The sequence below is a fragment of the Apus apus genome, chromosome 21 (genome assembly GCF_020740795.1).
Source record: "Apus apus isolate bApuApu2 chromosome 21, bApuApu2.pri.cur, whole genome shotgun sequence".
In the NCBI taxonomy this organism is placed as follows: domain Eukaryota; kingdom Metazoa; phylum Chordata; class Aves; order Apodiformes; family Apodidae; genus Apus; species Apus apus.
Window position 1 is genome coordinate 3931632 of NC_067302.1, and position 13286 is coordinate 3944917.

General features: G+C 53.7%; 1 protein-coding gene across 4 annotated transcripts in view; it reads right to left on the minus strand.

The window, feature by feature from the left end:
- RPS6KA1 (ribosomal protein S6 kinase A1) overlaps window positions 1-13286 on the minus strand; it is a 44267-nt gene that overhangs the window by 4603 nt on the left and 26378 nt on the right. For 3 of the 4 annotated variants that reach the window (XM_051637805.1, XM_051637808.1, XM_051637804.1), the window contains 16 exons: window positions 10943-11059; window positions 9148-9229; window positions 8777-8857; window positions 7958-8037; window positions 7083-7189; window positions 6510-6547; window positions 6239-6381; window positions 5665-5735; window positions 4908-4996; window positions 4635-4699; window positions 3505-3607; window positions 2661-2788; window positions 2060-2185; window positions 1135-1224; window positions 733-891; window positions 374-535 (listed from right to left, as the gene is read on the minus strand). In XM_051637805.1, coding sequence (XP_051493765.1) covers window positions 374-535; window positions 733-891; window positions 1135-1224; window positions 2060-2185; window positions 2661-2788; window positions 3505-3607; window positions 4635-4699; window positions 4908-4996; window positions 5665-5735; window positions 6239-6381; window positions 6510-6547; window positions 7083-7189; window positions 7958-8037; window positions 8777-8857; window positions 9148-9229; window positions 10943-11059 — 1641 coding nt within the window. The remainder of the gene's footprint in view (window positions 1-373; window positions 536-732; window positions 892-1134; window positions 1225-2059; window positions 2186-2660; window positions 2789-3504; window positions 3608-4634; window positions 4700-4907; window positions 4997-5664; window positions 5736-6238; window positions 6382-6509; window positions 6548-7082; window positions 7190-7957; window positions 8038-8776; window positions 8858-9147; window positions 9230-10942; window positions 11060-13286) is intronic. The other variant, XM_051637807.1, reaches the window with a different exon arrangement.

Genomic DNA, 13286 nt, shown 5'->3' on the forward strand with positions numbered 1-13286 from the left:
GTAGGAGCCACGTTCCAGGGCAGTGACATTGCACACGTGGCCTTGTCTGCTCTTTATCTTCTGCACCAAGATAACCGAGTGGAAAACCATCCCACCTCTTTCAACAGGTCACTTAATCAGAAGAAGAGCTGCCTAGAAAAACACTGGGATTTCTCAGTCCCTAAGCAGAGCACCCCAACCAGGGCAGGACGAGTTGGAGGGCTGCACTTGAGATCCCTGATTTGTTCCTCACTACAAGGAGTATTTCTGTAGTTACCTCCTCCAGAACAGTTTGCCAGAGCAGGCTGGAGTTGGGAACTTGTGCCAAGGGAAAGAACAAGCTGGGGAGGGATGGGAGACCTACTAGAGGGTCCCAGCTCAGGAAGGTACCTACCTCAGGTGCCACGAAGTTTGCTGTGTAACAGGGGGTCATGAGGAGGCCATTCTCAGCCCTCAGCTGCTTGGCAAAGCCAAAGTCACAGATCCGAATGCTCTCGGGGTTTCCTGACTCATCCACATAGAGGATGTTGCTGGGTTTCAAGTCCCTGTGAACCACCTGAGAGCAGAGAGAGCACAGACCCCGGGGGGGACAGGTCTGAAGCTGCGCCAGGATAATAAACTCCAGCCTCACGTCTGGCTTGCCCAAGACAGCAACATCAGCGAGATGGAACAGTCCTGACAGTTAGTTCTGGGAGGAGAGGGGGAGTAGAGCCATGCCAGGGCTTCCCAGGAAGCAGGTGTGTCCATACTCACCCCTTGGGAGTGCAGGTACTCCACTGTTTTACAGATGGTGTGCAGGACTGAGCTGGCTTCCCTCTCTGAAAAGAACTTCTGCCTGAGGATTTTGTCCAGCAGCTCCCCCCCCCTCATCAGCTCGGTCACCAGGTACACGTACTTCCCATCATCATACACCTTCCAAAGCAAACAGGGAGGGGATCAACCAACAAGTGCTTCCAGAGCTTCCCTTTGGTACTTACAGCACCAAGAGGCAGAGAGAACCCAGCAATGCTGAGGTGGGTCTGGGGGAGCTTCCCCACCCCACGTGCATGGAGCAGGACACTGAGCTGCCCATGCTGGAGATGCATCCTGCCCCCCTGGAGAACAGCCTGTACTTCCTAACCCAAAATACAGGGATGAAATCCCAGTTCCACTCACATCTTTCAGGGTGATGATGTTTGGGTGCTGCCCGTACCGCAGCAGGATCTCGATCTCCTCCGAAGGGTCTCGCTTGCCCTTGTCAATCACCTGGAAGAGCAGGACCAGCATTGGCCACGGTGGAGCAGGAAAGGGCCAGGACAGAGCACACAAGGAGAATGTCTGGAGCCCTGCAGGGATCCTGTGCCATGTCCTCTCCCTGTCCCCTGCCCCGTGAGGAGAGGCTGGGAGAGCTGGGGCTGGAGAGGAGGAGGCTGAGGGGGGATCTGATCAGTGCTGGTCAATATCTCCAGGGGGTGGCAGGAGGATGGGCCAGACTCTGCTCAGGGGTGTCCAGTGACAGGACAAGGGGCAATGGCACAAACTGGAGCACAGGAAGTGGAACCTAAATATGAGAAAATGCTTCTTGCCTGTGAGGGTACCAGAGCCCCAGGACAGGCTGTCCAGGGAGGCTGTGGAGTCTCCATCCCTGGAGACATTCCAAACATATGTGGATGTGTTCCTGAGGGATCTGCTCTGGGGGATCCTGCTCTAGCAGGGGGTTGGATTTGATGATCTCCAGAGGTCCCTTCCAATCCTATGACTCTTCAGCAAAAAACTCTAGAAATGCCCTACTTGCTTCATCAGTTCCATGTCCCCAGACCCCCAGGTTTTATGTCTGGCTTGTTTGCTAAGAGCTGACCAAGCCATGACAAGCTGTGCAAAGCAAGGTGAGATCCTGTCCTCCCTGGCAGAGCAGACACTGCCTCCCTGCTAGTCCAAGCTAGGAAACCTTGTGCAGTTCCCTGCCCAGCACGGAAACTGTCCATTTAGTCCCTCCAGAAGCAGGGAAAGCAACTTCATTCTTGGATATTATTTTGGGTCATCATGGATGTCCCTTCAGAAATGTCCCAGGGGAGCTGAGTTCTGATGGGAAATCCCAGACCTTGACTGCATACTCCATGTTGGTTGCTTTGTGGATGCAGCGTTTGCAGACGGAGTAGGAGCCGGAGCCGATGGCCTCCCTGACCACGTACCCGTCGCTGAACTGGATGTTCTTGCCATGCAGCTGCTGCAGGAGGAGAGAGGAGAGGCCATGAGCTGGGAATGTTCAGGGAAGGGTCTGTGCAAGGTGATGAGTTAAGTGCAACCCAGCTGCTATCGGTCAGCTCATCCCACAGCTTCTCCTCCTGGCTGGGGAGAGGGAGGAGAAGAGAATGAGGCAGATACAGGCAGGGGGGCAGCACTGGAGCAGGGTGGGGAGAGCCTGGCCCAGGCTGCCCAGGGAAGCTGTGGCTGCCCCATCCCTGGCAGTGTTGAAGGGCAGGTTGGATGGGGCTTGGAGCAACCTGGGCTGGTGGGAGGTGTCCCTGCCCATGCAGGGGGTTGGGACTGGATGATCTTTAAGGTCCCTTCCCACCCAAACCAGTCTGGGATTCCATGATTCAACCTGCTGGCTCTGCTCCAGGCAGGACAGAGATCCCACAGACCCACTTTGGGGTGTTGCTGCAGCTTCCAACAACTGTTCCTCTCTCCCCATTCCTCACCTGTACCACGGAGTGCAGAGGTGAGGGGGCAGGTTTCACTTTCCCATCCTCCATCAACCCCGTCGCCACGAAACTGAAGCCTCGGAAGAGCTGGTGGGCCCCGGCGCTGGGGGGGATGCCTGGGGAATCTGCAACAGGAGGTGAGGGACAGATGGAGAGGGAGAGCCCCGTGGAAGCAGAAGCCTTCTCCTTGCTTCCCAGGAGCTGTGGCTCCTCTTTGGGCTATCCGAGACGAGAAGCACACCAGGCAGCATCCCTATTACCCTGTAACACCCCCTGTGTCTTTGGATGTGCCACCTCCTCAGAGCTGCAACAGGATCAGAGGATCCTTCGGGTTGGAAAAGACCTTTAAGATCATCGAGTCCAACCATTACCAACTCTAACCCATGTCTCTCAGCACCATATCTACATGGCTTTTAAACACCTCCAGGGATTGGTGATCCCACCACCTCCCTGGGCAGCCTGTGCCACTGTTTAATTACCCTTTCAGTGAAGAGGTTTCTCCTAATATCCAACCTAAACCTCTCCTGGTGCAACTTGAGACCATTTCCACTTGTCCTGGTGCTTGTTTCTAGGGAGAAGACATTGACCCCACTTGGCTCCAACCTCCCTTCAGGCAGTTGTAGAGAGCAAGAAGGTCTCATGAGACTTGTTGTCCAGACCCTTCCCCACTTTTGTTGCCCTCCTCTTTACTCCAGTAACCCTCTGGAGTTACTCCAACCCTCTGGAGCTGGCAGCACTGGCAGGAGACAAAGCTCACCCTGCTGGTCACAGCAAACTGCTCTTAAGCCACACGGTGTCATTTCACCCAGGAAAGTTTGGCTTTGAGTGAATTCCTACAAACCTTTTGGTGTCCGGGAGGTAAATTCTGTGTCAAAATAAAAGGTGTCATCTGGCTGGCCAACTGCAGGCTTGAAGGGTGGTTTGATCTCCCTGCGGTAGAGCTTCTGCAAGACAAAGACCAGGTCGGGGGGGGAGGTCCTTCTGAGTCAGTTTGTGCAGAAATAATTCCAATTCTACCATATATTAAATCAAGAAAAAAGCCCCAAGCTTCTATCTTCAACTTGGCCCACTCCAAAAGCTCTTAACTATAAAGTATTTATGGCACCAGGCTCTTCCACCTCCTCATAAGTCCCATCAAGGCTTTGCTGACCCATCTCTCTTCCAGAACAGCCAGAGGAGATGCCTTAGGAGGACATTCTAATCCTGGCACCCCCATAAGGAGCCTTTTCAAATTGCTTCTTGAAGCAAAAATTTGCAGTAAGCATTGCAGGAGGTTCAGTCCAGCAGTTTGCTGGGTGCCTTGAAAGCATTAGAAGATTGATCTGAAGATTCCCTGACCAAGTAAGGGAAAACAGGGAAGAGCAAAATTGTGGGATCAAGTAGAGAGTTGGCCTGAAGCAACTGAGAAATGTCAGATGAGTTATTGTCCTGCTTCTCTGTACAAAACCAGGAGTTTCCTTGCCAGGAATGTTTCCTTGACTCCTTCCCCACTTTGTGCAAGACAATCCTCGTTGGGCCAAACCCCAATTAAAACCTGCACCTCCCTGCTGAGAGGTGAGGAAATTCAACCCAAGGTGAGATCATCAGGAATTTGGGTAGGAAATGGTCACTGACAGGACAAACAGAGCTGTCCTTTTGGGAAGGATTATTGGAACAGAGGGAAACAGGGACTGGTGGGTCTCCACAGCTGGTCAGTCTGCAAGCACCGTGATGGTAGAGTAGCCCAGGCTGCCCAGGAAAGCTGTGGCTGCCCCATCCCTGGCAGTGTTGAAGGGCAGGTTGGATGGGGCTTGGAGCAGCCTGGGCTGGTGGGAGGTGTCCCTGCCTGTGCAGGGGTTGGAACCAGATGATCTTTAAGGTCCCTTCCCACCCAAACCAGCCTGGGATGAGTCTATGGTTGCTGCAGGCAGCAGAGCTGCATGGCTGGTGCTGAGGGGTGTCAAGATTTGCTTTTAAATTTCTGCTACTCACATTCCAGTCAATGGTGGAGTAGAAAGGATGGCGCTTGATCTCTTCTGCCCCATCTGGTCCAGAACCTGAAAGATGCACCCGTGGAATGTGCTGCATTAAACCAGGACCACAGACCTCTGGTTACCAGGTAAGAGGGGGAACCAGGCTGTAGGGAAACCAGCCCATGACCACAAAAGTGTGAACATGCTGCTGACCCACGAGGGTGTATGAGAGGCCCCAGTACAGCATCTGTTTAGAAACAGAACAAACCACCCCAAACCAGAAATGTTTTACCTAATCTGTTGGCTGGGTTCCTTTTGAAAAGAGCTCTCAGGAGGCTCTGGGCCTCAGCACTCAGGAACTGTGGCATGCCCAGCTTTGCTCTGCAGAGGAAGTTGTGCAATCAGGTGCAGGTTTGAAGAAGTTCAACCCACAAGCCAACTGCAGCACCTCCACCCCCAAAAGTACAATCATCTCTTTGGCATTTGCACTGCGCCCTTCAAACCAACTGCTGGTATCAAACCACTTGCCAAACAGGGCCCTGAAGTTGCAAGAAGCCCCCAGATTGCAACATGCTCAGAGGAGGAGCAGAAGCTCCTCTACAGGGAGGCAAAGGAGCTGGGGAAGGGTCTGGAGAGCAATATGAGGAACATCTGAGGGAGCTGGGGGTGTCCAGCCTGGAGCAAAGGAGGTGAGGGGAGACCTTGTGGCTCTGCAGCTACTGAGAGGAGGTTGGAGCCAGGGGGGTCGGGCTCTGCTCCCCAGGAACAAGGGATAGAACAAGAGGAAACAGCCTCAAGTTGTACCAGGGGAGGTTGAGGTTGGATCTTGGGAACAATTTCTTCCATGAAAGGGTTGTCAGGGCCTGGTACAGCCCAGGGGAGGTGCAGTCCCCATCCCTGGAGGGGTTTCAGAGCCCTGGAGATGGTGCTGAGGGACACGGGGCAGGGGTGGCCTGGGCAGGGCTGGGGGAGTGGTTGGACTTAAGGGTCTTTTCCAACCAAAAGGATTCCATGATTCCATACATACATGAAGGAGAAACTCCTCTTACTTGAGGATGAGGGTCATGGTCTCCTTACGGTCCTTCCCCTGGAAGGGCAGCGAGCCAGTCAGCATTTCAAACTGGGAGGGAAGGAGAAGGGGGAAGGTCACACGGCTGAGGGCTGCACAGATCCCTTCATCTGCACCTTCAGCTGGGGGCTCGCCCAAGCCAGCAGGAAGCTTGCAAGGGATCGAAAGCCTGGCTCTAAAAGCAGACATCTAAAAGCAGGCATCCCCTCTTTACAGAAGGAGTTTGGCTCCCGAGGTTTGCAGTGGAACATGTTCCAGCCAGTGCTCCTGAGGGAGCCCTCGGATCCCGCAGCCGCCAGACGGTGGCACCAGATCTGCACAGACACGGGCATCCCAGAGCTGGGAAGGACTCCCTGGGACCACGGCCTCAGGACCCCCCCAGAAACAGGCACTCCTGGTTGGAAGCCTGGACAGCCTGATCCAAAGCCCTTTCATGGAGCTTGGAGCACATCCCCAGGTCACATCTGCTGGGCAGGACCTGCAGAGTCACATTCAGAGCTGCTGCTGGAGCAGCTGCTGGGCCAGGCCCCCAGACCCACATGCTGGGTACCCACCATCAACACCCCATAGGACCACCAGTCTGCACTGTGGGAGTGGCCCTGGCGGTTCACCACCTCTGGTGCCATGTACTCCACTGTCCCACAGAAGGAATAGGCCTTCTTCTCGTGGTCTATTGCCTCCTTACTCAAGCCAAAATCTACACAGGAGAAAAAACAAACAACTATCAGCATGAACCCACGAGCTCTGAGCAACCACACGGAGCAGAAGCTCCTTATTTCTAGGACTGACCTTGCTGGAGCACAAGGCTTTTGTGGAGTCCCTTACCTGTGAGCTTGATGTGTCCTTCCTCATCCAGGAGGATGCTACAGCAGGAACGAAAAGCACAGGTTGTTACTGTCTGTGAGAAGGGCCAGTGAGAAGCAGCACACACAGCAGGGGCTGGTCCAAGATGCTCCCAGAATCCAGAGGAGAAAGTTTTCTGTCCCTCCCCCCAGTGCCTTAAGCTCTGGCACCAAGACATGAGTGGGACAAAGAACAGCTCCCTTCTCTCTACATCTCAACTTCATGCTGAATGAATGACCACACAGGTTACACCATCTTTGATCCCCATCTGCCCCAGGTCACACACCTGGTCTGTGTTGCCCCAGAGCCCAGCCTGGTGCCTTCTCCCTTTGGAGACTCTCAATTCCCTAGAGCTGGAGCTCATTGTGAGCCAAGGATCACTGCTCAGACACGTGGCTGCTGCTCACGTGGTGCCTCCAAGGTGCTCCTGGCCATAAGTCTGATCTGAGGAGCTGCCACCTTGACCTGCCCAGCCCTGGGGCAGCCTTGGGCACTGTGGGGTCAGGGCTGTGCTGAAGGACACTGTGCTCTGCCCTGGGTCCCAGCCCCACGTACTTCTCTGGTTTGAGATCCCTGTATATGATTCCCAGGCTGTGCAGATGGTCAAGCCCCAGAGCCAGCTCTGCCAGGTAGAACTTCACATCCTCCTCAGTGAACATGACCTGCAGGAAAGGGGAAGAAGCAGAGGAGCTGGAACAATGCTGGCAATGGGACCACCTCCACTGCACCCATCCCTTCACACCCACTGTGCTCCTCCTGCCCTCTCACACCTGAGTGTCCCAGGCTTCACCTGCCAGCCTGAAGTGTCAATTAAGCAGCAACACCAAAAAAAAACCCAAAGCAGGCTGCTAAGCAGCAGACAGGTTTGTAAAAACTCTGTTTGTGTTATCAGAGAATCCCAGATTGGTTTGGGTTGGAAGGGACCTTAAAGATCATCTAAATCCAACCCCCTGCATGGGCAGGGACACCTCCCACCAGCCCAGGTTGCTCCAAGCCCCATCCAACCTGCCCTTCAACACTGCCAGGGATGGGGCAGCCACAGCTTCCCTGGGCAACCTGGGCCAATTTCCTCCTAATGTCTCATCTAAATTAACCAGGTTATGTTCCCAGGTGTCTTCACCTGGCACAACCCCTTGTCACCCCTCCTGTTCCCTGCCCTGGTGACACCACCAGCCCACACCACTGCACAGCACGGGGCTCTTGCCTGGCTTCATCCTTAACCTGATGCTCAGCAGAAGCTGCTGCAGAGGTGAGACCTGTCTCCTCTGCTGCTGCTTTTTTCCAGAACACAGGGCCCCCCAGGGCACCCTCTCCCCTTGCCAGCTCAGGGCAGGTTGAAGGCTGTTTCCATCCCTCTCCAAGATTTCACAAGGGTCAATCACTTCTCCGGGCAATTAATCCCTGACACACTGAGACCCACCAAGACCCACCTCTTTGGAAAGCCGAGTGAAAAGGTCACCTCCTCGGAGGAAATCCAAGATGAGGTACAGCTTCCCCTCTGTCTGGAATGCTGAAACACAAGCCAGAGAGGAATCAGACCCCTCCACTGAGGGAAGGCTCCATGGGGTCACATTAATCACTTAAATCCCAACGGCTCCAGTCGGGTTAACCACAGGTAGGGCTGGTGATCTGGGGTTAAGGAGATGGCCCGTCCATGAGGCTGGAACAGGAGCTCACCAGCAGCACTCTGGTGCTGCAGAACATTCCCATTTTGTGGGGGGTTGGTTGCCTCCCAGCCAGTGATGTCCCACTGAAAGGGCTGCTCCCCCCAGGAGGCACTGGCCACTCCACAGGGAAAGAGGTTTCTTTGGAGCATTAATCCTGCCAAAATCTGGCTTGCCTAGTTAAATCTGCTCTCTCAGTTTCTCCTGATCTAATGTTTTAATCCCAAGGATTTGTTGTTTAGCCCTCTTCTCCCAGCCTATGCTCTGTTCCCCATGCAGGGCATGGGACCAAAGAGCTTTCCAGGAAAGGATTTGTGTTACAGGGGTTGTGAAGGCTCCAGGGCAGCAGAGCCACTGAGGGACACAGGCTGATCCAGGCCTCTCCTCCATTCCAGGTCTCTCCACAAGCCTGTGAGGGACCAGGAGAGGCTCTCCAAGCAGCCTCCTGCTGGGTGCCTCATGCTCATCTACCTGCTCAAGGCAGGTGTGCCTGCAGTAGCATCTTTATTGTGCTTAGAAGTGGTCAGTGTCTGTTCCGGCCTCCAGCCCCTCTTCCCAGGGTCCCAAAACCAGCTCCACACTCACCATAGTGGAGTTTCACCACAAAGGGATGGTTTACATCAGCCAGGATGTCCCTTTCTATCTTTGTCCTCAGTCGATCACGCACTGTGGGAGCAGAGAGGAACAGCTCAGACACTGAGGAAGGCACAGGCTGCCCAGGGTCAGCTTGTCCCCAGCCTTAAGCCCTTTAATACCTGGCAGCTTGAGCCAGATCTTTTCCCACCTCCAGCACAGCAACAAGAGTCTTTTATAGACAGAGATAAAAGGAGGTTGTTTGGCTGAGGTGAAGACACTTTTCATCCAGAGCACCCAGGGGCCAGCAGTGGCTGCTGTGACATCTCCCCTGGGCTCTTTAGGACATGGAGGAGAAGAGCACCTTGGTAAGAGTCTCCTACCTTTCAGTGTTGCCTTCTTCAGCACTTTCATGGCATAGAGGTGGTTGCTGTCTGGAGGGGTTATTTTTCTCACCAAGAAAACCTGAGGCAGAAGAGCACTGCATTAGCCAAGCACCAAACACCAGCAGTAAAGCACTAAACAGCAGCTGGACACCTCCCAAGGCAGCAACCTCATGGCAGCCCTAAGAACCAGCTGCCCCAGGGCTGGGAAGATGGACCTTGAGCTCTCCATGTGAAACTCCACGAGGTTTCCAGGGAAGTGCTGGGTGAGGCACCTCTCACCCTCCAACTCCAGCCCTTATGGGCTGTCAGACTGCACTTTCCTCCTCTCCAGCCCCCCACACCTCCTGCTCACTCCTGCAGCTCCCATGGGATGCCTGGGAGCTGGGATGTGATGCACTGATGCTCCAATGTACCACAAAGCCTCCTGGTGATGGGCTGCTTTGACAGCCAGCTCAGCTCTTTATTATTCACCTCACAGGATCACAGAGTGGTGGGGGTTGGAAGGAACCTCTGGAGATCATCCAGTCCAACCCCCTGCTAGAGCAGATCCCTCAGGAACACATCCAGGTGGGTTTGGAATGTCTCCAGGGATGGAGACTCCACAGCCTCCCTGGGCAGCCTGTCCCAGGGCTCTGGTACCTTCACAGGCAAGAAGCATTTTCTCATATTTAGGTTCAACCTCCTGTGCTCCAGTTTGTGCCCATTGCCCCTTGTCCTGTCACCGGACACCCCTGAGCAGAGTCTGGCCCATCCTCCTGCCACCCCTGTAGATATTGACCAGCACTGATCAGATCCCCCCTCAGCCTCCTCCTCTCCAGCTGAGCAGCCCCAGCTCTCCCAGCCTCTCCTCACAGGGCAGATGCTCCAGCCCCTCAGCATCTTGGTAGTCCCAAGCTCCTGCATCCTCTTTGGATTTTACCTCCTTCCCTGATGCCCCATTCTACCTGGTTTTAGGCAGTTTCAAAAACATAAACCATTTTCTTCTGCAAAAAGCCCCTGCTGCACAGTCCTGTACAACCCCCACTGCCAACTGAGTGGCCTGAGGTTGATTGAATGTGTGAGCAGATGGTCTGTAAGAGACCTGGATTATTGACACACCAACACAGATAAGAGTTACAGGCTACTTCCTTCCCCCTTCACAGAAGGGAAACTGGACCATAAACAGGGGCCAAACCCAGATGCTCACAACATCATTTCTGAGAAGAGAGGAACATGCCTGAGTCCTTCAAACCCTCCAGTCAACCAACAGGCTGGCAGCCAGTGGGAGCTGCAGGAGGTCCCTCTGCCCTGTGGGACACCTGCACTCACCAGCAGGACACCACTCCTTTCTCCTGCTCATCTGGAAAAAGAATTGCAAGGGAGCTCTGGACATCCAGGCTGATCCTTAGCAGGAGGCATCACTACAGCTGCCTTTCAGATTAGAAGCAACCATTTGTTAAGGGAGCTCAGCAGTTGGATTCTCATGATCTGGTGGGAGTCAGGAAAGTGGGTTTGTTTGGGATAGTCCCTTTTTGTCACCCAAATAATGTATGTGACATGATACACAGGACAAAGTGCCTCTTTAGGCATGAGGAGGAAATTCTTGGGTGTGAGGGTGGTGAGAGCCTGGCCCAGGTTGCCCAGGGAAGCTGTGGCTGCCCCATCCCTGGCAGTGTTGAAGGGCAGGTTGGATGGGGCTTGGAGCAACCTGGGCTGGTGGGAGGTGTCCCTGCCCATGCAGGGGGTGGGACTGGATGATCTTTAAGGTCCCTTCCAAGCCAAACCACTCCATGATCCTATGCAATGAACTCACCTTGCCAAAGGAGCCCTGGCCCAGCACCTTCAGGAGCTCAAACTGTGATGGATCAGCTTTCTCAGAGCCCTCCTTCACATGGTGTGTGATGTTGATTTCTTTGACAACACCTTCACCCTGAAAAAGAGGGGACATGGTTGGCTGGGAACACACTCCTGGGCAAGGGAAAAGGGGCCTTCTTGGATGAAGGAACAAGATGGTAGCTACAGCCTCTCAGGAACCACATCTGAGAGAACCATAAAAGTTGGTGCTTGTCACAAGTATCTCCTGGCTCCAACATCTGGAATAAGTAAGTGCTCAGTTGGGTTCCACCACCAGCCCTGAGCTCTCCCCAGAGGCTCTGCTCCTCACACCACAGGTGTTGCATCTCTTTGAACTGCATCTCAGAAGAGTGCTTGAAAAGCACTTTCCTTCTTAAGGCACTGGTGGCAAAACCAGGAGGGTTTGATGCCACTGAAAAAGAAAAGGAAAGAAAATTAAAATCCCACAACACAAAAATAAGGCACTGTTGTCAAAACACGGCCAGGGCTGGCAAAAATCAGACATGTTGGAGCCCATCTGCTCAGCAATCTGAGCAACTCTGCAACATAAGTCTTAGTGCATCTTCAGCACATACAGATGATGCTGTAACAGACTCGAGCCTTCAAGAAGATTGAGGGGAAGCCAAGGTCCCTGGCACATGTTTTGTTTAAAACACATTCTTTTATTTTAAACACAACAGGCCAAAAAAAAAAAAAAAAGGGAAGCAAAAAGAGACTTAATTGGCAGTGTCTAGAATGAATCTGTCACCAGTGAAGCTAGGCCAGCACAAAAGAACAGCCCCAGCCCCTGGGGTGATGCTGAAACATCTCCTTTCTCCAGCAAAACTCATCCAAGCATCTGGTGCCCAAAGCCCAGCTCGACAGAAACACCTGGTGCTGCTTCCTATTTGCATCTAGAATATAAAGAGACTTTTTATCCTGCTCATCTTCCAGCTGTGCCTTTCCCTCTGCTTCTCCTGAAGCCAACACACCCGTGCTTAGGTTTCCTCTGAACTTGAGCTGTTCCAGCTCCTCTCCTGGGCTGACCAAGGCCAGAGCCCCCAGGACAGGCTGGACCCAACTTCCCAATTCTACAGACACAGCTTTTCCTGGGGCCAGAAGCCCCTTGTGGCTTTGTCTCCCAAGGACACATCCAGGCTTTGTTGCACTTCAGTCCCACGTTATCCAGTGCTAGACGTGGTCTGGTTGCCATTGGACCAGCAATTATGTTCCAAAGGGCATGAAACTCAGCTGCTCCCTGACCCTAGGGCAGATGTGTCCCTCAGAGACTGCCAGAAAACTGGAACTACTCCTTAGTTTTTCCCCTTGCAGAGCTGGGGGGGAGAAAAAACAACAACCCAACAACAACCAGTTGTGTTCTGTTTTCTAGGTCTATTCAGATACTTGGTCTGGAACCCACCTGATCAAAACAGCTTTTAAAAACAACAGGAACCAAGTTTCTGCCTCTCCTCTGCACCCCAGGCCCCTCCCAGCACCTTCTCAGGGAGGGTGGCCCACGGATGTGGTTGCCTACCTGCCCCCAGCACCCTTCCCTTCCTGCTCTCACGCTTGGCTTCCCTCTAGAGGAGGAGGTGGCTTCGTTTCCACCTTGGTAGTAGCTTCATTTCCACCTTGGTGGTTTTGCTCTCAAGATCCTGCATTGTCCAGACAGAGAAGCCCACACTCCCAATGCTCCAGCTCCCCCCACGTTCTCCTGCCTGTTGCTGCTCCCAGTGATCACAGACAAGAAAATCTTATCATCCCTCTGACAACAAATGCTTGTGCTCCAGATGATCCCAGCTCACAGCAGCCACCCAACACTTCTGCTTTGGTTTGGAAGCTCAGCTGTGGGTCAGGAGCAGCTCCCCACTTCCAGCCAAGAGCCTGAGGGCTTCTCCTCTGAGTCCATGTTCTTCAGGTCTGCAGGGAGAGACCTGGGATAGGACCAGTGGAAGTTACAGGCTGCTTCCCTCCGTCCCACCCTCACAAAAACACTAGAAACCCCATCTACAGAGCACCAGCACTTCACATCATCCCAGGATCATGGACTGGTTTGGGTTGGAAGGGACCTTCAAGACCATCTAGATCCAACCCCCTGCAGGGGCAGGGACACCTCCCCCTTGCTCTTGTACCAGGCTGATTCGCACGGACCGTGTGTGTCTCACCCTGTAGCATCACAGGGAGGAACACTTGGAATGAAACTCCTGCACCCAGCTCTGAAGCACGTGGACACATCTCCCTACCGAGGGATTTTCCTGAGCTGAGGGAAATCTTGGCCTTGGCCAACAGCCAGCCCCAGCCTGCTTCCCTGCAGGTGGTCTCAG